Below are 23,745 nucleotides of genomic sequence, written 5' to 3'. Positions count from 1 at the left end.
TTATTGCTCTATGCGGAAAGACGCTTGACTGCTTTTATCAACGCCGACCACAGGTACAAGCTTATAATTTATATTTGTGAACAGATAACTGACTGCACGTTATCAACCTTCTCTGGTCTTAGCTTTTCTGCAGGCTAATAAAATTATGGTCCCTGTGTCCAAGCGAGATGGAGAACGGAGGGGGTCGTAAGCGAGGTTAACCAGAAAATGATTCGGTTAAGACAGGAGAAAAAAAAAAAAGACCTAGCAGAACTTTTGCTTGCATGCCGAACGAAGCCTTCTGTTACAAATTCCATAGACTGCAATGAGATCATGACACTTCAGGCTAGTAAACTCTTGGTGAAACTTGCGTGAGAATGGCGACAAATTATTCTAAGAGCAAGTATTACATGCCTCCTAGAGGCCGTAATCTCCGAAGAGGTGGCACAGAGGCTTAATCTAAGTGGGTTGTAACGTACGCTGACGTGCGAAATGTTCTAGAGGGACCGATAATTAGAGGCACCAAGTGCACATAAATTACGTAATTAGTGTTCCTGACACTGATATCACACATTAAATTTGAGCTCAGTTTTCCTCCGTGTCCGGTTATTCCCTGTAAACCATTCCAATTCCTACAAAATTCGTCGTATCAGAAATGCGTTGAGAGCCGTTAAACCACAGGCAAGCGCTATGATGTTACAAGTCAAGCGCCTAGCTTGAGCAGCTGTAGCTGCAGCACTGCGGGCGAGCTTTCGCGCGTAGGGCCGTACCGAAAATCGGATGAGTCTGTATATAGTCCCTTATAACAACGCTCCCGTGGGTGCCGCCATGTTTGCTCCCGTAGGAATGCGTCCATTACTTGCCTCAGCTGGCCTCCGCTGCCTCGATCTGCTGCACCTGTTCCCAATGGTATAGCGCACGACGCCGGGGCGGCGCAGCAAGCCGCTGTTTCTGCGTTTGTCGCCGACAATGACGGCGCGAATGGCACGAAACCTTGGCGAAAGCATCGGAAGGCATGTAAGTGACGCATATACGTCCTCCCGAGCTCATTAAACCTTGTCCATATTCTACGAGCAATGCTGTACGTACTGCGTAATAGAAGGTCGCGCTAGAAATTGTTTTCGAAGACGCAGTGGTGCGTACTTTCAGCCGCTGTATTAAATCAGGATTGCTGTCATTTACTCATTGTTTTTTTTTCTGTATTGTCAATGGCAATGTATTGTCAAATGAGAAGCCGCAGGTTCTCATTTTCTTTTAGTTCAGCAGTTCAGTGCAACGTTTTATGGTGCGATGTCATGGCATTATTTATTTTCTGCGTAATCACTCATGAACGTTTCAATTCGCGCTAGGTTTGTTTATGCCACACTACGAGCTTAAAACACCCGTGTCTTGAATTTTCTTAGTAGTTTACAGAAAGGACGTAATATCGTTCGTCACTCGTTTACGTTGAGGGTCGTGACAAAACGTTCAACTTCGAACGTTCTTACGTAGTATTTGCAAAACACTCATTGGCTCGCATACTAACGAGTGCACCCATATATAATACATGACAGCGATTCTCGGTCCGTTTCAGTCAATCGGGCTGGATGTTAGTGGAGACCAGTAAAATAGTATTTAAAAGAGCGAGCCAGTGTTTACTAAATTTGCGGTGCTATCTGACCATCATATTTATCCTAGAACTTTGCCTTCGATAAAAAATATTCGCGAAATATTTCCGCTAGAGCAAAACCTTCGATTAGGTTAGATGACGGTTCGACATTCTACTGCGGGAATGTTGCGAAAAGAAACAGTAGTTACAGTAGAGCACAGTTAACAGACTGCCATTAATGAATGGTACATTTTCTGCGGGGCTTCTCCATTGTGAACACAAAACACTGCGAGCTGATCAGGTTTTAACATAATGTTCCATGTAGGAATGCCACACTTGTCAATCCACTAACTAGGAAGTAGCCTGACTTAAGCTTAGTTGAACGCGTACACCACATTTAACAGTTTTCCAATAAATGTGGGGTTTAGCATTATAAAACTGCACTAAGGTTATGAGTGACGTGGTATTGCTGGTGCTTCGGATTAATTTCAATAATCTCGTGGTTTAATCAACACCACCTAGATAGCACATGGCCTGTTCCCTCCGATCCATGACGTCATGCTACCTGGTCCGAAATTTCCATTGCCAAGCCTGGCGTAACGAAAGCGGTGACGTCGAAATCACCGCTGCTGCCTCGGGAGCATTCCCATTAGATTCTATGACAGTCGGGCCAGGTAGCATCATGTCATGGATCGGAGTGAACGGGCCTCGTGCTACCTAGGTGGCGTGAGTTTAACGTGCACCCAAATTCCATGACGACTGCGTAGTATATAACGCAAACAGAGCTACGAATGCGCAGGCGCGCGCTCATGCGACAAGAAAGCAACAAATAAAGACAGACGACGCCTTGCGTATCTGGCTCAAGGTAGGGGAAAAAAAAAAGAAAAGACCCGTCCGCGTGTCTAGAACAAGACGAAGCACTCATGGTTGTTCTCGCTCGCTATCAGAGGTGAAAGCGACCAAGGGGGATAACAAGAACGTCTCAGACTCCTAAAGCCCCTCCATAGCTATACCGGAAAAGCCTGAGCTGATGGAGGAGCTTTAAGGACTCCCCCGGTGAACGCTCGAACATCTTGTACGAGATCATCGACAACAATGGACTCGCAGAGAAGCTGGGTCGTGGCTGGCGCCTGTTTCTGGACCAACGTGTTCGCCTTCCCTCTTCTCGGCGCTGCCGGCGTCGTGTACATCAATATTCTACAGACCTTCCACGTGACCCGGGAGGAAGCCTCGTGGCCTGTCAGCCTCACGTCCACGTTCTACCTTCTGGCAGGTACAACCATACTGTGCCTTAGCACTCCGGCAAATGCTTAGTTCATATCTCGTCCTGATGCGGTGACTCTTCAAAGAGCTTCAATGGCTATTTGGTCACGGACGAGCGTAGAGACTGACAGGACGCGCGTAGAGACTGATAGACAAGTCTACTCGGGGAAAAAAAAAAAAACTAGTTATCCCTTGTATGAGTGAGCTCAGAGCGAATTAACTTAGGAGGGAAGTTAGCATGCAGATTTCTTACCACATTGGAAAAATGAGATGTGTTAACGTGGAATACAGCGCAGTTAGCTTTCGCTGTCACACTTTCATCGGAGTAAATTTTACTGTATATAGAAGGAGCACGCTAGAAAACGCAAAAACGAAAAAAAAAGTTATTTGCAGCAATATACAGGTATACAGGTATACAGGTACATGTGGAACATTCTGAAAACGACCGTGGCAGCTCATGGAGAAACCGGAAGAGACGGCAAAATGGGAAAGCTGGAAAGTTAGTCAACAAGGTTGCCCTTGGTTTGTTGCCCTACACACTGGAAGGTTAAGTCAAGATAAATGAAAATAAAATAGCCAAAAAGCGCGCGCGAGCATGACAGTATCCACAGCGCATTCAAGGACAGTTGGTAGTCCGCCAACCTAAAACGGGGCACGGAAGTTCGGGCAGAAGCCACTGGGTCCATGTTCGTATTCTTTTTTCTTTTCTATCTGGCTTCTTCCCTTTTCTTTTTTCTTTCTTTCTTGACCCAGCACGTGCTTCTGAGAACATCATATAGTCCGGTCATATAGCCCAATAGTCATACAGCCCTTTAGCTCATATTTTTAACTACGAAGTTGTCTTTATTGGCGCCCTTACCTGAATGTCGACGGAGTATGTCCCGGATTTTTTATATTCAGAAGAGTAAAAATGCGCAGGTCTTCTGGGAGGAATCCTGAACCAGTACGTCACCATCCGGACCATCTTGGTGATCTCCTGTACTATCAGCGCTCTGCTCGTCTCATCCTGCTACTTCACCACGAGCCTGTGGTTCTTAATTATTGTGTTGGGCGTTTTGCACGGTACGCATAGTGTATGATATTATATTCGTTTTCTTGATAAGTATTCGACTAATTACAACGTATACTATAGGAATATGACACGCCGGCAATGATACACATACGTTGAAAACACCTCTGTAAACACGAAAAGACGACCAGCCTAGGATGTGCATCGAAGGCAGTGCACGCATATTCGAGGGTCGCTGTCCGATGAGGACTGTACCTCATCTTTTAAAAGGCGAAATTGTTGTAATATGTCATTATTACGCGCTCTCAAATACCATACTATCATTAAAAATATGGTAGAGAGCAGATAGGCATTGCCACCACCGTTGTTGGCCAGCCGTATTATACGATTTCATATAGCTGCGCAGGAAAGCCATGTGTTAGTCTCATCACTGCGTACATCATCTTTCACCCAACACCTAGAGTATAGCATAAGTCAGGCCGTGAGCCAGGAAAACATCTCTAGCTTCTCTCTGTCTCTCTCTCTCTCTCTTTCTCTCATGGTCTGACGAGTGCTTTCTCTTTGAACAGGAATATTCGTAGGTGGCATCAGGCTAAACGTGGTGGTTATCAACAAACACTTCGCCAAATACTTATCCAGTGCGTCTGGACTGAACATGGCCGGTCATTCCGTGGGAGGATTCATTCTGCCGCCGCTGCTTCAACTTCTGTTCGACCAGTACGGCTTCAGGGGAGCTCTTCTCATATGCGGTGGAGTCTCGCTCAACGCCGTCCCTGCGGCTCTCCTTTGCCGTGACCCGGATAAACCGAAACCTCTGAAGAATCAAAGCGAAACGAGTGATGAAAGCTGTTTTGGAGAGGACGAAGTTCCCGAAAAGGAGGCCATCGCTACTGAATTGAGCGCGACTGTTTATCATACGTCTGCTGAGAGGGATGTTCTGCCGGACAAGCCGATGAAAGAGGTTGAAAGGTACGAGCTGCTTTCACCTGTCCTGTCGGAGAAAAGCATTTGTACACTTGAATCAAGTTTGACGGCCTTTCGGACGACCGATTTGAAAAACAAACCGCCGCTTAAGGGCGCCGCGCCGAACCAACTTGGAGCTCATCGACAAGATAGCGCAGCTGTGACCGAACACAGCTACGGGTTCATTTTAAACCCTCACTTTTACCTGGTGACGCTTACTCACCTCGTTGTCTTCTCCAACATGGTGACGTGCCTTACTGTGATAATTGACTTCGCCGTCGACTGCGGCGTTCCCAAATGGAATGCCGTGCTCCTGCTGCCAGCGTACTCGGTCGCAGACGTCGTGGCGCGTCTCGGCTCGGGTTGGGTGACGGACAAGAGATACCTGTCGAGGAGGGCGTGGACCGCCCTGTGTCTGCTCTTATGGGCTGCTGCGTTGGCGTCGATGCCACTAGGGCGTTCCTTCGGCTCGTTGTTGGTGTGCGCCGTCGTGTCCGGTTGGTGCAACGGCTCCACTTTGTCCCTGGTCCCGGTTCTTTACGCTGAAGTGACCGACGCGCTGCATTACCCTCTGTGCTTCGGAGCAGGATCCAGCTTGGTCGGTCTCGCCAACCTGCTGCGGCCGTTATTGATAGGTAAGAACCATTGTCTTGGGATTACTTCTCTGCATGCAGATTAAAACAAAACAAAAAATATCAGTGACGATTTAGAGGTAAATGCGAGAGAAATGCGTGAGCATGACGTCGCACCTCTTTGAAGTCCCGGATCCATAGTTTGAAACGCATGCACCACATTGCAATGTGTTCATGAGCTCAATCGACAAACGCCCTGCTTCTTCGAGGAGCGAAGTGTGCGTGCGTGGTGTGTGTGTGTGTGTGTGTGTGTGTGTGTGTGTGGTGTGTGTGTGTGTGCGTGTGCGTGTGCGTGTGCGTGTGCGTGTGTGTGTGTGTGTGTGTGTGTGTGTGTGTGTGTGTGTGTGTGTGTGTGTGTGTGTGTGTGTGGTGTGGTGTGGTGTGTGTGTGGTGTGTGTGTGTGTGTGTGTGTGTGTGTGTGTGTGTGTGTGTGTGTGTGTGTGTGTGTGTGTGTGTAGCGTGACGGGGGTGATGGGACGAGGACGATAAAAGACACACGACAGGACTAGCGCTGTAGTCATGCTGCGCGCTTTTTTTTTTGTCCATCCCCGCGATACTTAAATATATCTTGAAGATGAACCAACTTGCCCAAATCAATTTGTTGTTGCCCAGGCGTCCGCTTTCGCCGCAGCAGCCGTACAAACTCCTGGCTGCCCTCCACCGTGAAGCCGCTATAATGTGACGGGAGAAAAATAAATCCGGATTACTGGTTAAAAATTCCGCGCATAAATGTTGTTCTTTGATTTAATGAGATTTAAGCAAGTTAACAAGAATTCAGAATAGCCAGTTAGCCTCTAGAGTCTGTAAGGCAGTACGTTTGTCTAGGTCAATTACTCACAGGGGACCCTGATAATAAGAAGGAAATTTACAGAAGAATAAAATTGGGTTGGAGTGCATGCGGCAGGCATTTCCAAATCCTGACTGGGAGCTTACCACTGTCATTGAAAAGTGTACAATCATTGATGATTAAGTCTCAAAGGAAATTCGGGGCTCCGAAACACGTTGCGTTGCATTTACATTTGATATTGACTACCGCGGCCGTCGCACGCCGCCGCACGAAAACCGTTGCGGAACTCAACAGCTTCGATGTAAAATCTTTGTTGGAAACATTGTGTCACTGAATGACATCGCCGCTGTCATTACAATTAGCCAGCTTAAGGATTTCCTACGAACCGTTCTTACGAACGACTTAGTGAATCTGAAAGCGTTGAGGGAATAAGCACATGCTAATTAACGGAGCACTCGTTGTTCAAGATTAGCGTTAGCTTTATTGAAGGCGTGGCGAGTGTTTCAGCATAGGAAGTGACAGAACTCACGTGACGCAACATGGAGACTGCTTGCTAAGATGCATCTCGTCTCGGTTAGATAAGTTTAGGAGACTTAGCTATATATCTTGATATCAAGGTGCGTCCTGTATCTGAGAGATAGCAGTGAGGTGCAGCTGACCATAGGAGGAGGAGGAGGAATAAGCTTTTATTGAAAGAAACTATTAGAGGCAGTGTTTTCGAGTAAATTCATTAACACGAAGGATTTGTCAGGTATTGGCGGTCAATATAGTATAAATAGTTAGTTATGCTGTCTGACGTGGATGGATGACTAGTGCTCGGTGTTACTGATTAGTTCTTGCAGGTGTTAGCCTTTAGAAAGATAGAGAGATTGTTTAATGGGATGCCGGATATAGCTCACAGGCACAAGCATCATCATCATCATCAGCCTGATGATGAGGCACAAGTATATGCTACTACAAATGCAAGTTGGATCTTGATAGGACATTCTGAAATACATTGTTCCTTGTGAATTTCAAGCGCTCTTTCGCTGTCTTAAACTTATATATATATATATATATATATATATATATATATATATATATATATATATATATATATATATAAGAGTTCCGCCCTTGTTGGAAATTCCTTTTACACGCCAGTTTGCGTCATGATTCGCCAGCCTCTTTGCTCTTGTTAGCCTCCACTCGGGGGGCCGAATTCACGAATCCATTTATTCTTAACAACTATTCATCATTGGTCGGCTGCGTTTCGCTAATGTTATGTTGGCTACACCCCATCCCGCTGCAAGTTATTACTAGCAGATCTGGCGTGCGAGATCACAAGTATTCAAGTACGCCAGAACGGCTCGTAAGAACATGCATCGAACCATTTGTGATCGCGAACATGATCCCAGAAGGGATCGTGAGCGACTGGCCAAAGACCGACTGCTTTTACGATCAATCAAAAAGCTTTGTGGAATAGGTCTCTGTGTTAGTACTCACGATGTAGTTATCCCGTTGCAGTGGTTCTTAACTAAAGTAACCGCTGCGTCGTGACAGCGAACCTATTTTAGTGAAGGCCCACGACAGTCAGTTTGCCCGCATGAAAAGTTTCGTGAATTCGGTGTCCGGGTCCTGTGCTTCCCCGCATGCCGTGGCCTCATGTCTCAGCGTGGCGAGAGCTGGCGCTTCTCAGCTATCAAGTGCATTAATAGTCGAATGATTGTGGTTGGCGCATCATAGCCTCCAGTCGCATTTTCACCATTAAACTCTACGTAACTAACTAGCGAATGCGCAGGCAATCTCTTGGCCTTTCCTTATTTTCTCTGACACCCCTTTCCTTTTTCTGTGTTCCATTGCAGGTCACTTCCGTGATATCACCGGGGGCTACGGAGGCTTGTTCTACTTCTACGCCGGCTGCACATGCGTGATGTTAGTATTTTGGTTATTGTTTGAAGTGCGGAATTTGTACAAAGGTCGAAAGATTTTAGCTTTTTAGATCATCGCAAAGTGACCACACACTTGTCGTAAAAGCCTGCAATGACGCAAACATGCACCAGGAAGGCTAAGAAAGAATATTTCCACTGCAACCTGTGGGAGGGAGACTCATTGAATTGTAGTACAATATGACCTGCTCCTAAAGGAAACATCTAAACAGTAATAAAGCAAATGAATAAGAGCAACAGTTCTTGATATTTATCCAAAACAATTTATCACATGAACCATGAGGCACACATCTATAGATGCAAAAATAACCAACAGGCCGTTTTGTCATGTCTTAGTGGCGATCGATGGCGAAGTATTAACGGAATGTTTCCTTGAAGAGCTAGCCATACTACTGTACTATACATTCTTCGAGTTAACGGTGTCCTTCGTGAAACAATTGCATTATAGGACAACATCATTATTTCGTGAAAATTATTAGTGTCCTGGTGTAATTACTTCTCACAACTTTCTTCCTTTCGTCGCATGTTCTGAGGGGAACTAAATACGTGGGCCAACATTGGCCACGAAACTGAAAATATATTGAAAATAGGAGAAGTGCGCCATCGCCAAGCAAGCGACATTCTGACTGCAGAACAATTTTCTACTGTTATGGGTGGGTGTACGCATATCCTTTCCTTACTTAACCTACGCTGATCACCCCCTGCAGAGATGCAACATCCATCGCCTCCTAACTCCCGACAACTTTAAACCGACTCGACTCGAGACCGTTCTCTGAATTAAATATACTCGGACCGTGGCCACATCCGTAACTGGCACAAAAAGCGATTCATGCGCTAGTACAGTACTTGAAGGGCACCGACTTGAAAAACCGCTTATAGTGCTGCTGTGCATCCTACCAGGTGCACTCAGTGTTCACCCTCTTCCTCATTTTATTCCCCCTTTTCCCTTACCCCAAGTGCAGGGTAGCAAACGGGACGCTCGTCTGGTTCCCCTCCCTGCATGTCTTTCCTCTCCGACTTTATCGATTGAGCGATAGTCTGGGAATATATCATCATCATCATTAGCCTATATTTTATGTCCACTGCAGGACGGAGGCCTCTCCCTGCGATCTCCAATTACCCCTGTCTTGCGCTAGCTGATTCCAACTTGCGCCTGCAAATTTCATAAATTCATCACCCCACCAAGTTTTATGCAGTCCTCGACTGTGCTTGCCTTCTCTTGGTATCCATTCTGTAATCCTAATGGTCCACCGGTTATCCATCCTACGCATTATACATGGCCTGTCCAGCTCCATTTCTTCCCATTAATGTCAACTAGGATATCGGCTATCCCCGTTTGTTCTCTGAGCCACACCGCTCTCTTCCTGTCTCTTAACGTTAGGCCTAACATTTTTCGTTCCTGTCCTTAACTTGTTCTCGAGCTTCTTTCTTAACCTCCAAGTTTCTGCCCCATATGTTGGCATCGGTAGAATTGAATGATTGTACAGTTTTCTGTTCAACGACAGTGGTAAGCTCCCAGTCAGGATTTGGCAATGCCTGCCGTATGCACTCCAACCCAATTTTATTCTTCTGTAAATTTCCGTCTCGTGATCAGGGTCCCCTGTGAGTAATTGACCTAGATAAACGTACTCCTTTACAGACTCTATAGAGAGTGACTGGCGATCCTGAACACTACCTGATTTGTTAAAATCATAGGCAGCGGTACAAGGTAAATTTTTGAAAAAGAAAAATAATGAGAGGTATACAAAAATGCTAGATAAAGAACATGTATAGTATACCTGATTAAATCAAGCAGGCTAGGTGACTATTTGTCGCCGCCCCGTTTCAAAGGGGATGCCAATAAATCATCATCATCATCATCACTTGTTCCCTTGCCAGGCTATTGAACATTATCTTTGTCTTCTGCATATTAATCTTCAACCCCACTCTTACACTTTCTCGGTTAAGGTCCTCAATCATTTGCTGTAATTCGTCCCCATTGTTGCTGAATAGGACAATGTAATCTGCAAACCGAAGGTTGCTGAGATATTCGCCGTTGATCCTCACGTCTAAGCCTTCCCAGTCTAAGAGCTGGGCCGCGATTTTGTAGCGATGCCTTGTTATGACTTATCTCTTATCTTATCTTATCTCTTAGTCTTATCATCCACCGCTCATGGCCGGCTGATCCCGTTGATAACGCGAGCGGACCGTCGCTCCGACCACTGACAAAGCGCGATAAGCGCGAAAAGGCAAAACCCCGGAAAGGCATCGCTACAAAATACCGGCCCTTGAATACTTCTAAGCATGCAGTGAATATCATTGGAGAGATTGTGTCTCCTTGCCTGACCTCTTTCATGACAGATATCTTTCGACTTTTCTTGTGGAGAACCAAGGTTGCTGTGCAATCCTATTTTCCAAGATATTCACGTATGCCTCCTGTACTCCTTGATTACGCAATGCATCTATGGCTGCTGATATCTACTGAATCAAATGCTTTTTGATAATCTATGAATGCCATATAGAGAGGTTGTTTGTACTCCACAGATTTCTTTATTACCTGATTTATGACATCAATATGATCCATCGTAGAATATCCCTTCCTGAAGCCAGCCTGGTCGCTTGGTTGGCTGAAGTCAAGTGTTGCCTTGATTCTATTGGAAATTATCTTGGTGAATATTTCATACAGTACTGAAAGCAAGCTAATGGGTCTATAATTCTTCAATTCTTTAAGGTCTCCCTTCTTATGGATGAGTATAATGTTGGAGTTCTTCCAGCTTTCTGGTACACTTGAAGTCGTGAGGCATTGCGTATAAAGGGCCGCAAGCTTTTCAAGCATGATATATCCTCCATCTTTGATTAAATTGACTATTATCCCATCTTCCCCAGCAGCTTTCCCCCTGGTCATGTCTTTCGAGGCCCTTCTAACTTCATCGCTAGTTACAGTAAAACCCCGCTGTTACGTTCCCGGGTGCTGCGTTTTCCCGGCTGTTACGTCGTTTTCGGCCGGTCCCGGCACAGCTCCCATAGAACCCAATGCATTGGTAACCCCGCTGTTACGTCGCAACTGTGGGACCGTTCTCGCATCATACGTGGCGAACTGCCACCCCGCGCCGGCCCGAGCGGCCATTTTGACTTTTCATGTCGCTTGGCTTGGTTGCTTGACGACGGCATTGGCCGCCCAAAGTGCCGGGGGCGACATTTATGACGTATTTTCGGTTTCCGCCAGCAAAAGTATGGCCCTTGAGATCCGCATTTGGTATCTAAAGATGGTGTCTATGACGCATTGCGGCCCTAAAATTGGTTTTGGCTCATAGATGTTCCGTATAATGTCCAAGGGCGATAAAGCCGTCGCCGCGCGCCGTATGCTTTATGTGCGAGTGAAAGCGTGCGAGGGGAGCCGACGACCGCGTCTAAATCTCGCGCGCGAAAGGGAGGAAAGCAGGGCGGAAGCGCGCCTTCTTCCGTTGCGCTCGAGGCACCGGCGAGGGGGCGAGGGGGGAGGGATAGCGGGCAGCGTTGCGCTCTGGCATCAGCTGCGTAATGCGCGGCGGCGCGCGGTCGCGCAGGCCGTATCGTGAAAGCGATCTACGTTGGGGGCAGAGTCTACGCAGTGTAGGTGCGTCGGCGGCTCGTACCATTGTGCGTGCTGTGTTCTCGGCGCTCAGTTTGCGTTGAAGGGATAGACAACAGCACGAAGGTCACTTCGCTCGCTTCTGCAGCGGCGCTTAAATCCCTCACGCCAGCGTTTGACAGCGCGTGTCCGCGCTCATCGAGTGTGATGTGTTCATGATTGACTGTGGGCGTTGACACCATGCTTGTTAATATAGTTAATAAGCGAATGTTTACAAGTTTATAGGACGATAAAACTATTCTTACTTTGTATAGCTGTCTACTAATTTGCTATCGCAATCAATACTTCGGCTGTCGGGCGAAACTACGACTTTTTTTCACATGTAAGAATTAAAAGAATATTGCGTGCAGTTCAACACTACTCCCATTTGTCAATTTTTGCTGTTTCCCGGCTCTTACGTTTTCTTTTTATTGTTTTTTATGATCCCATGAAAAACGTATCAGCGGGGTTCTACTGTATAGAAGGAGCCTCTGTATCCTCTTCATCACTACTTCGAATGAAAGTAGCTTGGCTGCTCTGGGTACCTTTGCTCTGGGGCAGCTTTGGAATGTATAGACGTCCAGAATTAGCTTTCCAGTTAGGCAGTGATGCACAGTGCTTCATTTTATTTATTACGTGATGAGCAATTAAGAAGTTGAGGTTTCGATTCCGGCTAAACCTGCAGGTGCAGCCTTACCTGGTGATCGGGGACGAAGCGTCTTCGACAAGACCAGTGAGACTGTAGGACATATTGTCGCGCACACACCTTTGCGCCGCCTATAGACATTTCATGCTTTTCAATTCATGCAGCTAAACTTATCTTCGAGACAGGAACAAACAGGGACATGAAAAGTCGTAGATGCGGTGGTTTTATTATTAAATTATACTTTCTTCATAGGGAATCTCTTAAACAGTTGTGTTTAAACAGCTTTAACATAAAATAAGTCGATGTTGTCAGCATAAGTTCGCGCTTTCAAGTCCGCTGTGGTACTTAATGACTAGCTCACAACGAAAGGAAGAAAATACAATTGAGCAGACGGCACATACGTATATGTCATCGCCCTCTTACATGCACACAACCTTGAGAACAAAAACAAACAAAAAAAGCCTGAAAAGTGTCTCATCAATACGTGTACAATAAAAATGAAAAGACAAGTCATGAATACTGCTTCCGTTGTACTCTTTGCAAGACGGCAGTGCGCCTGCGCAGGACACTGGTAACGATCGCTTCACCAAAAAGATAACACTTGGTAAGCATTTGATAACTGCGTTATCTGTGACTTGACGAGAATAAGAGACGGTTGAAAACACAGCTAGAAAACAGAACCAGAAATAACAACAAAGCACATTAAGTGAACTTGGAATGCAGATCGTATTGTATGTTCTTTTTCTTTTGCCGTTGTTGTTGGCCGGAGGTGACTTGGTCGATTGAGTTTGGCCCAGACTTAGCTTAAAGAGCAGAATATTCATATCTGAAGTATGCGAGATAGCGTGCTCTCTTACTTACTTAAAGTGTGATCACAGCGGGATCACACTTTCGTTAATATCTTAACTGTTACGAGAAGATAACTTGGTGAGAAACATTCCAGAAAGCAGAAACGATTGCGCACAAACACTTACATTTTAAGTAAATGTTACATTTTATGTAAGCGCCGTATTCAAGAACTCCGCATAAGGGCGCCCGCGTATACTGCAGGCTGGATTGAGTTTCTCCTTCAACGTACAAGAATGTAACGATGCACAGGCTAATTACACTGGGCGCGGAGATTCATACACAGACATAAAGAACGAACAAGACGAATGGCACAATTACGAAACATCCGCGGGTACACACGCACTTACAGCCTTTGTCAAAAGTGTGCAGGCCACTGCGTAATTGACCAGGGCTCCAACCGAGCCTTAAATCATGGCACCTGTCGCAGACCCTGCGCAACAGGCTGGGCTCTGACTGGCGAGGACTGGAGTGACGCTTGTATTCCAGGGCACTGGAGCGCTAAACTCAATGAGAGGCCCGCATACCGCGACCAAGAAGAATAAAATATTGTAGCACGCACCGCGACCTGGATGCCCTGACAACGGCGATGAGGACAAGGAAAGTAACAACGTCAACAAAAATACAAATCTACAACATATCTATGTACATCTTCGAGCATGAGTCCGCATTCATGGCGTAGCACTTTCGCGTAGCGTGGTTATGGGTTTCGTTCAATCACACGGAGTCGCACTCTGGAGTCACACGCAACAGCACATTCGCTCGACCATCGGCAGGGAGTGTAGCGCGGCTCCGCCTACTCTCGGGCAACGCCATGAGAACTTGGTGACTGTGGTGTCGGCTTTCCATTATGTCCCTGCTTTGACGGTGCCAGGAACACTTGCACGCAAAGTTAATCGGTCGCGCGATTCGTGGTCGCTCACACCTCGATGCCTCCACTACCGTCGATACTCACGACCAGGTTGTACGCCGGCGGTGGTGTGGCACAGATTTCGCTCACGTCGTCCGATGACCTCGCGTCACCCAAGGTGCCGCCGGACGGCGGCAACAGCGGAGGCGGTGCGTCTCGGCGCTTCCCTTGTGGAAGTCGCAGCTGTAGCGCCGTCCCGTTGCCGATGTTCATGTAGCCCGGGGTGGTGTCGCGCGCAGCCTGCATAGCGTCGCCGTCGCGGCCGATCATGGGCGTCATTTCCATGCTGTCCGCCACTGGGGCGCTGCCGTCGTCCACGGCTGGTGGTGGCAGCCATCTTGGCGTAGTGCGGCTCCGAACTCGGCTGTGTAGCGGCGCGGCTCGTGTTAATGTAGTTCTCATCATCGGACTTCATGTCCAGATAGTCAGGGTCTAGCGTGTTGCCCATGGTGAGGTAGTCGTTGTTGTTCTTCAAAAGCAGGTTCACGTTGGCGTAAGGGTCGTTCAGGGCCAGGTAGTACTGCGGGAAAAAGGGTGGTATAGCATGATCTCTTGGGTGGGCGTGCATGTAAATGGCATTGAAGTTGTAGCTACAGAACTAGTTTTGCAACAGCTTCCTTCTGTCAGTAATTTGCATAGCATAGGAAATTGTTCCCGCTGCCACTGAACGACTGCTGTCAACACGCCAGCGTTGCATTTAGAGTGCTTTAATTAATCGCACCCAAGTTTATGCGAATTTGCTTCAGAAAACTATCTTCCTGGTTAAAGGTAAACATTCGGCAGATATCTGCCTGGTTGGGGACCACTGAATTAAAGAGAAGTAAAACTCCAGCCAAAATTTATTTTTAAAAACCCGACGTTTCGGAGCCCGACCGGCTCATTCTCTAGGGGTCAGATGGCGTGAGGCGTAGTAGTTCTTATATGCGTTCATGAGAATAGACGGCGGGTCCAGAAGAGGCCGGGTAACATCTAACGTTCATCAGGAACACTTCCCGCCATTTACTGTCAAGGTCTACGAAAAATGTCTGCGCGCTTGTCTGCGCGCTCGTCTGCGCGCCTGCCAAAGCACCAACAACGCACATAAGCACTGCTACGCCTCACGCCATATTCACCCTGAAGAAGGAGCCGGCCGGGCTCCGAAACGTCGGGGTTTTAAAATAAATTTTGGTTGGAGTTCTCCTTCTCTTGAATTTTACTGGTTGGAAATCGATCCGATGTTATCGACTTCACTTGAAATATTGTTCACAACCGCAAAGTGGCAGATGTTCCCTATCAGTGAAATTTGACATGCCTACGTTGATTAAGCGATAAACAAAATTTCTACACTTGTTGATAACTTACATTTCTCACTCCAGCCTCAAGGAGGTCTCCAACGCGGGTAACCAGGGTCGAGAATTCCGGCCGCTCCTTAGGTTCCGTTTGCCAGCAACTTTGCATGATTTCGTACCTGCGCGAAATAAGAAAGTTGTGCGTCACAAAGTTATCAAGAGGAGCAAGCCGTTACAACATAATGCTGAACAAAGCCAAATGCACATATAATTTCTGTAAATCCGCACGCTCGTTACACTATAGGCAGAACGACAGACCAAACAAAAGTCTGTCTTCATTTTCAAACAAACATTCAGACTTCCAAAAGCTTTGATAAGAAACTATATGTGGCTTGAGTCGTTTGAGTCAAACGTGATCACTTACACGTCGTCTGGAGCGTAGTCTGGTTTCTCCATGCGGTAGCCGTTCTTGAGCCTTTTGTAGAAGGACTCGTCGATGACAACTCCAGGATAGGGATTGCCACCCAGTGAGAATATCTCCCAAAGTAGCACTCCGTACGACCACCTATTAATGAAATAATGAGTAATCTGACTGAGTCATCAACAAAGCACTACGAATCAACATCGCGTCGACGTGGGGCTCGCTTGGACTAATTACAGCCGGTTTTGTCGGCACATACTTTCTTACAAAAATGCGTCAGCGGGGATAAGATGACCCACCACACGCTTTAAGACGCACTGTCCTGGATACAAAACTTGCGATAGTCTGAAAACAATTGCGGCAAGCGCGAATGTTTTCTCTTATGTGTAAAACGCTCAAACTCGAATACAGCAAAGGAAGCAGACAACGCGACCAACTAATGAAATCGATACGCTGAATACACCGAAGGAAAGAAGGAAAAAGAGGTGAAATGCAGAGAAGTTAACCAGGTTAAGTGTGCGGTTGGCTACTCTGCACAAGGGTACGGAGTAAGGGTAGAAAAGATAAGAAAACAAACAAGAGAAGATAAAAAATATAAAAAAAGAATAATGTGGGCTATCTCATGGTATTGATGCTTTAACGCTAAACGGCAAGAATTGCAGCCACAGGAAGGAAAATATTAATTTAATGTGAACGTGATGATGTGGAACAGATGATTTCACGTAAAAAGCGCCCAATAATTTCTGCCATGCACTTATATTCTGGTTAAGCTTAGCTATATGGCGCTGAACACATGTTCTGAATGTCAAACCTGTTTGATTATCATTGTCACTGAACTTTCCTTTCTTTTTTTTCTTTTTTTTTTACTTTGTGTCCGTGTCATCACACACATCGCATTATCACAATAAAACCTTCAGTGAAAATGGGAATATTCAGAATGTGAGAACGGACTCGGTGTTTGACAGAGGATGCAATAATGTGTGCCTAATTGAGGCATTAATTCTAAAAAAATAGATTCTTGCGATAATGTGCATTCGGCAGATTAGATAATCGGCTTACAATAACAGGCCAGTGGCTATGTTCCTCCCGCTGACCGGTCAATGTTTCATTCAGGGAACAGTGCACTAAATCTAAGCCTCATACAAACAACTGAACACATCCAAGGACAGTTGAGAAACGTACACATCGCTTTTTGTTGTAAAGACTCGGTCCATAATTGACTCGATAGCCGTCCATTTCACAGGCAAAAGACCCTGGAAAGAAAGGATAGAGAAAGCGTGAGTCATTCCGCGCGATGTTAAGCACATATTCAGCACAAAACAATAATTACGTAAATATGAAAACATGTTATGTTGGACCTTCTCACAACGAACCTCGTTTAAATATTTTGTCAAATTTTGATGATACTATAAGATGAGATTTCGCATACAAGCTCGTTCATTGTCTTCTTCGCACAACTAAACAATCAAAACGTGCTCGTTTTTGTATGCGAATTAGAAACTTTGTAGAAACTTGCTGAATATAAGAATATCAGTCGTTTTGAAGCTATAATATATTAATAATTCCACCGATACTTGAGGGACACTCAATAATCGGTGGAATGGCAAATCACTGTTCTTACAGAAATGTCTTCAAAGTTAAGGTGCGCCGTGCCTTGAAAACGTTACAAATTCAGTTACCATTTTCATTTCATGACGATAGGCAATCTCATTTGACAGTCAAAACTATAGGATGCACGCTTATACCAAAGAAAAGTGGAAGTCCAAGGAATGCCCATTGCGATATATTCACGGAGTGATACGTTTAGCTATAAGCGGGGCAGTAGATTTGTCAACTTTTTTTTTCGGAGTTCTTTCGAAGTTTTAATTTCATATTTACAGTATAAGGCTCATAGTATATTTACAGCAGGAGGCCCAACTGCACTTTTATTACGTAAAATAGAGTATCAAACAATATTTCAGAAGTTCGGTTCTTACGTCTCCTTTTTTGATGTAGTTGGAGTACTTGTAGCAGTCCTTCGCGAGCCCAAAATCGCATATTTTCACCACGTTTCCTTCGCCTAGCAGAACGTTTCTTGCCGCCAAGTCTCTGTGAATCAACTGCAAAGAAAAAGATAATAGTTGAAAACACTTCGCGAACAATTATTCTCGCCAAACTTGAGGCTTATATTAGAAGTTATCAGTGTGTTCTATGCACTCCTAATTTTAAGTATTTCGTTCTGTCTTATCCACATATGAGAATGAAACTTTCGCCTTTGTTAACACAGAATTACACGAAAAAGAAAGATAGCAGAATTATGCGGTGTTAGCGCTATATAGACCACGTGAACCAATCATAGAGTTCCGAGGCTGGAATAATGAATGATATCCTGAACCGACTTTCTTTTCCCGAGTCTGATGGCAGCCCACCTATGCTACAAAAGAACACACTGGATATGCTAAATCAGAATGGGCTCCAACTAAGAGAGAGACGGAATAAAAGATAAGCCTGGAGGTTAGTCAGGACCACGGTGTAAGATATATACTCTTTAGGTGGGGACACTTCTCGGCTTGCTTGCTAGACGCGATCGACCAGATAAAGCATACAAGGGCGCGCGTCTATCGGGGCGGTGACGGCAGCGGATACCTATCGGCGGAACGACGCAACTTCAGTTAGAACGCAGGCGAGAGCGTGCGCCGACAAGGAACGCGCGCATGCCCTCTCCCCGGTGACCTACTTTCGTGCTTCACTCAATCATTTCGGATTTCCCGCGAACCGCCAGTTGCTATAACAACGGGAGATTAAAGCAATAAAAAGCTTTCTGTGTTGCAGTTGCGTCGTACTGCCGATAGGTATCCGCTGCCGTCACCGGGCCGATCGGCGCGCGCCTTTGCTACTTTATCTGGTCCATCGAGTCTGGCGAGTGTCCTCACCTAAAGAGTATATATCTTACACCGTGGTCAGGACTGAAACCGGTTGGCTACCCTACGTATGTGTGTGTGCGTGGGGGCGAGGGGAGGGGGGGGATGGAAAGGGATAGAAAGATAAAGAGACGGAGACAGGTCTTACAGTTAATACACGCTGGTCTCGCAGTCGTACTGGAATGCTTAGCGTTGCGTCATTAAGTCCGAAAAAAAAAAAGACTCGACGTATTATAACGGCTCTGAACATAAGCCACATCGACATGCACAACCACGGTATCTATTTTATCGCGACAGCAATTATACGGTCTCTCGAGGCGTATAAACGTCAGTGGCGCCGCCTCCGCCGCCTTTATGCTGCGCCGCTATCAACAGCGCATGCGTGGCCCACGGCTGAGGGTTAGAGGGTCTCCCGAGATGCGGATATGCGTTTGGCTGTACAAACCACGAAGCGAAGTGGACACACCGTCAACACTATTCAATCGGTTCAGTGGTCGAGCCAGGCCATCATTCTGCCTTCCACTGCTGGCGTGCAGCGTTGTTCACACGCGCATATTATATATAAGCACACTAGCCTTCCTTCTGAGCTACTGTGTGTGTGCGCTGGTCTGAGTGGAAAGGACAGTAAGCGTCAAGCCTACGTTACGTAATGTTTCGCTGGGCGCTGACTAACGCCCGACGGTTTTCTTTCGGTCTCATCTCGCATGCATCATCGAGGTGTGACGCCTGCAACGCCACTGACGGTGCTCCTCATCAGGCCAGCGTAGGGTGCCTCGATAGTATACCGTCTCGCGCGCTGCTAACCCTAACCCGCGTTGTGAAACGCCTGGTAGCTGCTAGGGCGATGTTCCTTCTGCACGGCAGCGGTTGCCTGCTGTGTCGCGCCGACATGTCGCACCGGCGTATAGAGTAACGAGGGTGCGACTGACAGAGTAGCAAGTTTTAGTGTTGAGCTAGAACACCTTAGGAGTTCAAGCGCAACGGTAAACCTTGCTACGCTGTCAATATGTTTCGTCTTTCGGACGAAAATCAACTTTTTTAAATATGTTTTTTTCACTATAGGACTACTAGAAGGACGCACTATAGAAAGATGAGAACAGAAGAAATGGAGGCCGGTAACACTAGGGAGTCGATAGGCGGTAATTACGTCTTGCCGCGAAATCTCATTGTAAATTTCATTCTGAATTTCACTTTGACGTCAGTTCAAACAAACTGACCTTGCTGTGTCCGTCCGTCTTTACTGTTACGACGACGATCGTTTGAGCGGCGCACCACTTTCTTTTATCTTATTTTTTTCTTTTCTCTTTTTTTTTTCTTCTTATTTTTGGCGACAACCGCACCACGGCACGCTGTGATTAATTGAGCATGAACCGAGACTTGGCGCTAAGCATACACTTGTTATATATGCAGCATCCGCTTACTGCTTCTGTCTTGAAGCCCGAACAGCGTGCGAACATTTCGGAAAACGGGAACAGCATGGCGCGCATACCTTTCTCGAAGCGAGGTACTCCATTCCGCGGGCGCACTGGAAGGCGAAGCACAGCAGGTCGCGGGTGGTGAGCGCCGCGTCGCGCATGTCTCCGTGGTCGCGCAGGGAGGAGCCGCTGATGAGCGTCGCGTTGTTGCCGCTCTCCGGCAGGAAGCCGTACGTGGTGTCCGACACCGAGAAGCTGAACTCGTTCCCGTTGCTCGTGGGGGTCGCGCTCATCGCCAAATCGGCGTACTTCAGCGTCGGCGTGCTCTGCTGCTGCCGTTGTTGGCTGAAAGCGTCGACGGGTGCACGATCAACACACTTCGCCGTACAACGTTACATCACGCAACCAATGTAATAACAAATTAACTATATAATTAAGTGAGGAAAAGGGAGATACTATTTTGAACACTTTTTTTCAGCCATACTCGGAGACGCCAGTTACGCGGAGAAGGGGATCAAGGTGAGAGGAACTAACAGCCTGAAACCATGGCAGCAGAGAAAGCATGCAAAGAAGCGACAACACACGTGATGACGCAAGCTTTGAAAACTAGTCTCGGTGATTGTGTCGTCGTCTGAGTCTCTCCTTGTTGTATGTGTTCGTTTCGCTGATGATCAGTCGCCGTCTTTCCCAACTGTCGATTCTATACTGGACGAGGGGAAGTTGCAAATTGAAAGAAGAACACGGGACATTCGGCAAAGAAGTGGAGGCCTAGAGAGGCTGGCATATGGTCCTGCTTGACGCATCAGTGAATAAGGTACGCAAGCTCGCTGCTGAAGGGACAGCATGTAAAAATCCTACCCGCGCGGTATATTTATTGTTCTAATCTACCCGTGTCTTGCTAGTTCGTTTGTTAGTTTCTCTTGCTTGCTACTAGTACACATGTACGAAAGCGGTTTCTTCCCATGACAATGTGGACACGGCGCGTCAATACCATATTAGGCAAGAAAGAAAAAAAAAAGCATCGGTGTCTTTTGATGTGGTCGCTTCTTAAAGGTAAGCCTTACGAAAGCGCGCAATATCTACAGGACAAAATACGCTCGTTTTTCTCGTGCGACACCATGCCCACTTCAGGTGCACAGCCATCGTGGCGCGATGCAGAGAACATGCAAATGATGATATAGCTCTATATATATGCGAACGGACGTCCCACTTCCGGGCGTATAGCATACGTAACTTACCAGTAAACAGGGTTTGAAATGGCGAATCGGAACCCGGGCGAGGTCGAGGTTGGAGACATCGGGCTGTAGTACATGTCCGGGTCCACTTTGCCGGTCTCCGGGTTGAGCTGGTTTATGAAGCGCTCCCGGTGTCTCAGGAGATAATGCCTCAGGTTGCCAAACTTACAGTACTCCACGATCACCATCAATTCACCTGCGACGGGGAAATGTAGCCAAACGATCATGTTGAAATGCTTGGTCACCTTGGCTGCCATGTCGACATTCTACTATATATCATGTGTCCAAGCTAACGTTAGCCAAGCTGTTTACCGAAAAAAAGAAAGATTTAAAAACACGGTGCAAGATATAATTATAAGGCATATGGTTTGCGGTCGCCAGAGCTCTGACAACCGAACTCAATAGGTCATAAAATCGTATCTTGCACCATGTTTTTCAAAAAAAATATTTTTTTTCTGTGACCAGCGTGGCTAACGTTAGCTGGGACACCCTACATACCACTCAAGTTTCTCACGGAAACGCGACCGCTCTGTGTACATTTTTTTTTTCATATTTCTTTTTTTTTTGCTATCTCGTTTCTGATCTAAGCTTAAATCGCATCAGTGGCTCGGCTCTCAGTAAGTGACAAGGCCCACGAGGCGTCAGACAAAAGCGAGAGTGAGACTTACCTTTGGCTACGTTCTTCGTCACAGCGCCAAGAATATTCACGATGTTCAAGTGCCGACCCAAATGAATCAGGATTTTCAGCTCGGCCATTAATGCCTTGCGTTGGGCCATATCGGCTCGCTCTGATAAAAAACAAATAAACAAGAGTCAAAATAAAGAATTTATGAACACTTTTTAACATTAAATTCTTTGTTTATTAGCGTTGTAGAAAATAGTCTCCTAACATGTAGATAGAGTGAAGGCTTACCTTTGAGCATCTTCACCGCCACCGTAAGCGACTGACCCTGTTCACCAAGACCAATGGCTTCAGCCTTGACAACCCGGCCAAAGGCGCCTTGTCCCAAGGTCCTTCCTGCAAAAACCAGATGGTTTCTATGTTTGAACTGAGCCGACACCTTTTTCACGAGATGGTACATTACGCTGCCTCGAGGTTAAGTTTAGTTATTCCGAAACCATTCAGGTAACGAGTCCAGCCTTCTAACTACCAAGTTTACTAATAAAAAAGTGTACGAAATTTACAGCTTTTTATTTTTATTCCAGCAAATAAGTGCGCATCACATCCCGATTAAATAAATATATTACACGTGCCGTTTATCTCTTCTATTTCACCCGAAACACTAATAAAATGCATCTTTTCAGAAAGAGCTAGAAATTAACAACCTATTCTTAGGTTATTGAAAGTTGAAAGTTTGTTTTCCATGCTAATACAGGGAAGAGGCCCTCAGAGCGAAAGGTGGCCTTCCTTTGAGACTTTCACTCAGCAAACGTGTAAAGTTCAAGCGGATTCATCTGAGCAAATGATAACGACAGGAATCGAAAGCATTGAGGAATATGTTCAAATGCCGAAACTCAAATGCACGACGCAAACTGATTCGACGAGGGCATGACTTCCATTCTCAGCAACTCAAGCAGCGGCTACTTACCGAGCTTGAGACGATCCTTCGGAAACTCCCAACGTTGGTCGTACGGCAGCAACTCCACTTGCTCGCACAGAGGGAGGTCAGGGTTGAACATGTTCACCTGGCCTTTGTCGAAGAGTGTCTTGTTCAATAGTTCCATCTCTTTTTCCTCCTTCTGTAATGACAAAAAAAAAGGTCAGACGGACCGACAAATGCCTTGACCTTCAAATGGAAATTGCACAGCCATGATTAGTCTGGAAGGTTACCCTTTCAAAACTCCGTTTCTAGTGTTGTTTTTTTCATTTGGTGGTAAGGAACTGGGCCAATATTCCCAAAAAATGTACTTACGTTAAAGCTCTTCGTAAGAGCATGCGCTATCCAATCGTGACGTCGTCATTAGCGAGGGCGGCGTGCCAATAGCAAATTATTCTTACGAAAGAAAAGCTTTGTAAGTATGACCCCTGGGCCCGTATTCACGAAAAGCTCGTCCGCTAGAATTGTTAGTATAAGAAAAGTCCAGTCAATCCTAATGCAGGACATAATGTTAGCGAATGCCTACAGCCAATGGCGAACGCCTCTTGTGAACGACAAGCTTTTGGGAATTCGCCCCCTGGGGTCGAATTGACACAAAAAATAAGAAGTTTTTGTTCGTAAGAAGTTTTTCTGATTGCTAGGCAGGCCCTCGTTAATAATATGTTCGCTGTCACGATTGAAAGTTTTTTGTTCCACCGAACTTTACTAGCGTAAGAACAATTTGTGGATACGGGCCCTGGGGCCGAATTCAGAAGGCTTTGCATTCGT

General features: G+C 46.2%; 2 protein-coding genes across 5 annotated transcripts in view; one reads left to right on the top strand and one right to left on the bottom strand.

The window, feature by feature from the left end:
- Positions 1-1,608: 1,608 nt before the first annotated feature.
- LOC119450046 (monocarboxylate transporter 12) lies at positions 1,609-12,658 on the top strand. 2 transcript variants are annotated; one of them, XM_049665615.1, is made up of 5 exons: positions 1,609-2,840; positions 3,749-3,892; positions 4,409-5,437; positions 8,066-8,135; positions 12,424-12,658. In XM_049665615.1, exons 1-5 carry the CDS (start codon positions 2,663-2,665, stop codon positions 12,440-12,442), a joined length of 1,440 nt encoding a protein of 479 aa, XP_049521572.1. In that variant the 5' UTR covers positions 1,609-2,662; the 3' UTR covers positions 12,443-12,658. The 2 variants fall into 2 exon arrangements, with proteins under 2 accessions (XP_049521572.1, XP_037569328.1); XM_037713400.2 differs by lacking the exon at positions 12,424-12,658 and having other exon boundaries at positions 8,066-11,612.
- Positions 12,587-23,745, bottom strand: part of LOC119450045 (vascular endothelial growth factor receptor 1-like) — an 83,161-nt gene continuing 72,002 nt past the window's right edge. For all 3 annotated transcript variants that reach the window (XM_037713399.2, XM_037713398.2, XM_049665606.1), the window contains exons 13-22: positions 22,969-23,119; positions 22,293-22,397; positions 22,048-22,167; positions 21,383-21,575; positions 20,219-20,489; positions 17,806-17,928; positions 17,012-17,082; positions 15,833-15,973; positions 15,482-15,587; positions 12,587-14,660 (exon numbers count right to left, since the gene is read on the bottom strand). In XM_037713399.2, coding sequence (XP_037569327.1) covers positions 14,250-14,660; positions 15,482-15,587; positions 15,833-15,973; positions 17,012-17,082; positions 17,806-17,928; positions 20,219-20,489; positions 21,383-21,575; positions 22,048-22,167; positions 22,293-22,397; positions 22,969-23,119 — 1,692 coding nt within the window. In that variant the 3' untranslated portion in view covers positions 12,587-14,249. The remainder of the gene's footprint in view (positions 14,661-15,481; positions 15,588-15,832; positions 15,974-17,011; positions 17,083-17,805; positions 17,929-20,218; positions 20,490-21,382; positions 21,576-22,047; positions 22,168-22,292; positions 22,398-22,968; positions 23,120-23,745) is intronic.

The sequence above is a fragment of the Dermacentor silvarum genome, chromosome 4 (genome assembly GCF_013339745.2).
Source record: "Dermacentor silvarum isolate Dsil-2018 chromosome 4, BIME_Dsil_1.4, whole genome shotgun sequence".
In the NCBI taxonomy this organism is placed as follows: domain Eukaryota; kingdom Metazoa; phylum Arthropoda; class Arachnida; order Ixodida; family Ixodidae; genus Dermacentor; species Dermacentor silvarum.
This window is presented reverse-complemented; position numbering and strand designations above follow the sequence as displayed.

What these genes read in the sequence shown, in the direction of transcription:
- LOC119450046 (XM_037713400.2), top strand. Translation starts at nt 2,663, where the DNA reads ATGGACTCGCAGAGAAGCTGGGTCGTGGCTGGCGCCTGTTTCTGGACC. An exon ending in CACGTTCTACCTTCTGGCAG is followed by an intron (nt 2,841 to 3,748) that starts GTACAACCATAC and finishes AAAAATGCGCAG; the next exon opens with GTCTTCTGGGAGGAATCCTG. An exon ending in GCTGCGGCCGTTATTGATAG is followed by an intron (nt 5,438 to 8,065) that starts GTAAGAACCATT and finishes GTTCCATTGCAG; the next exon opens with GTCACTTCCGTGATATCACC.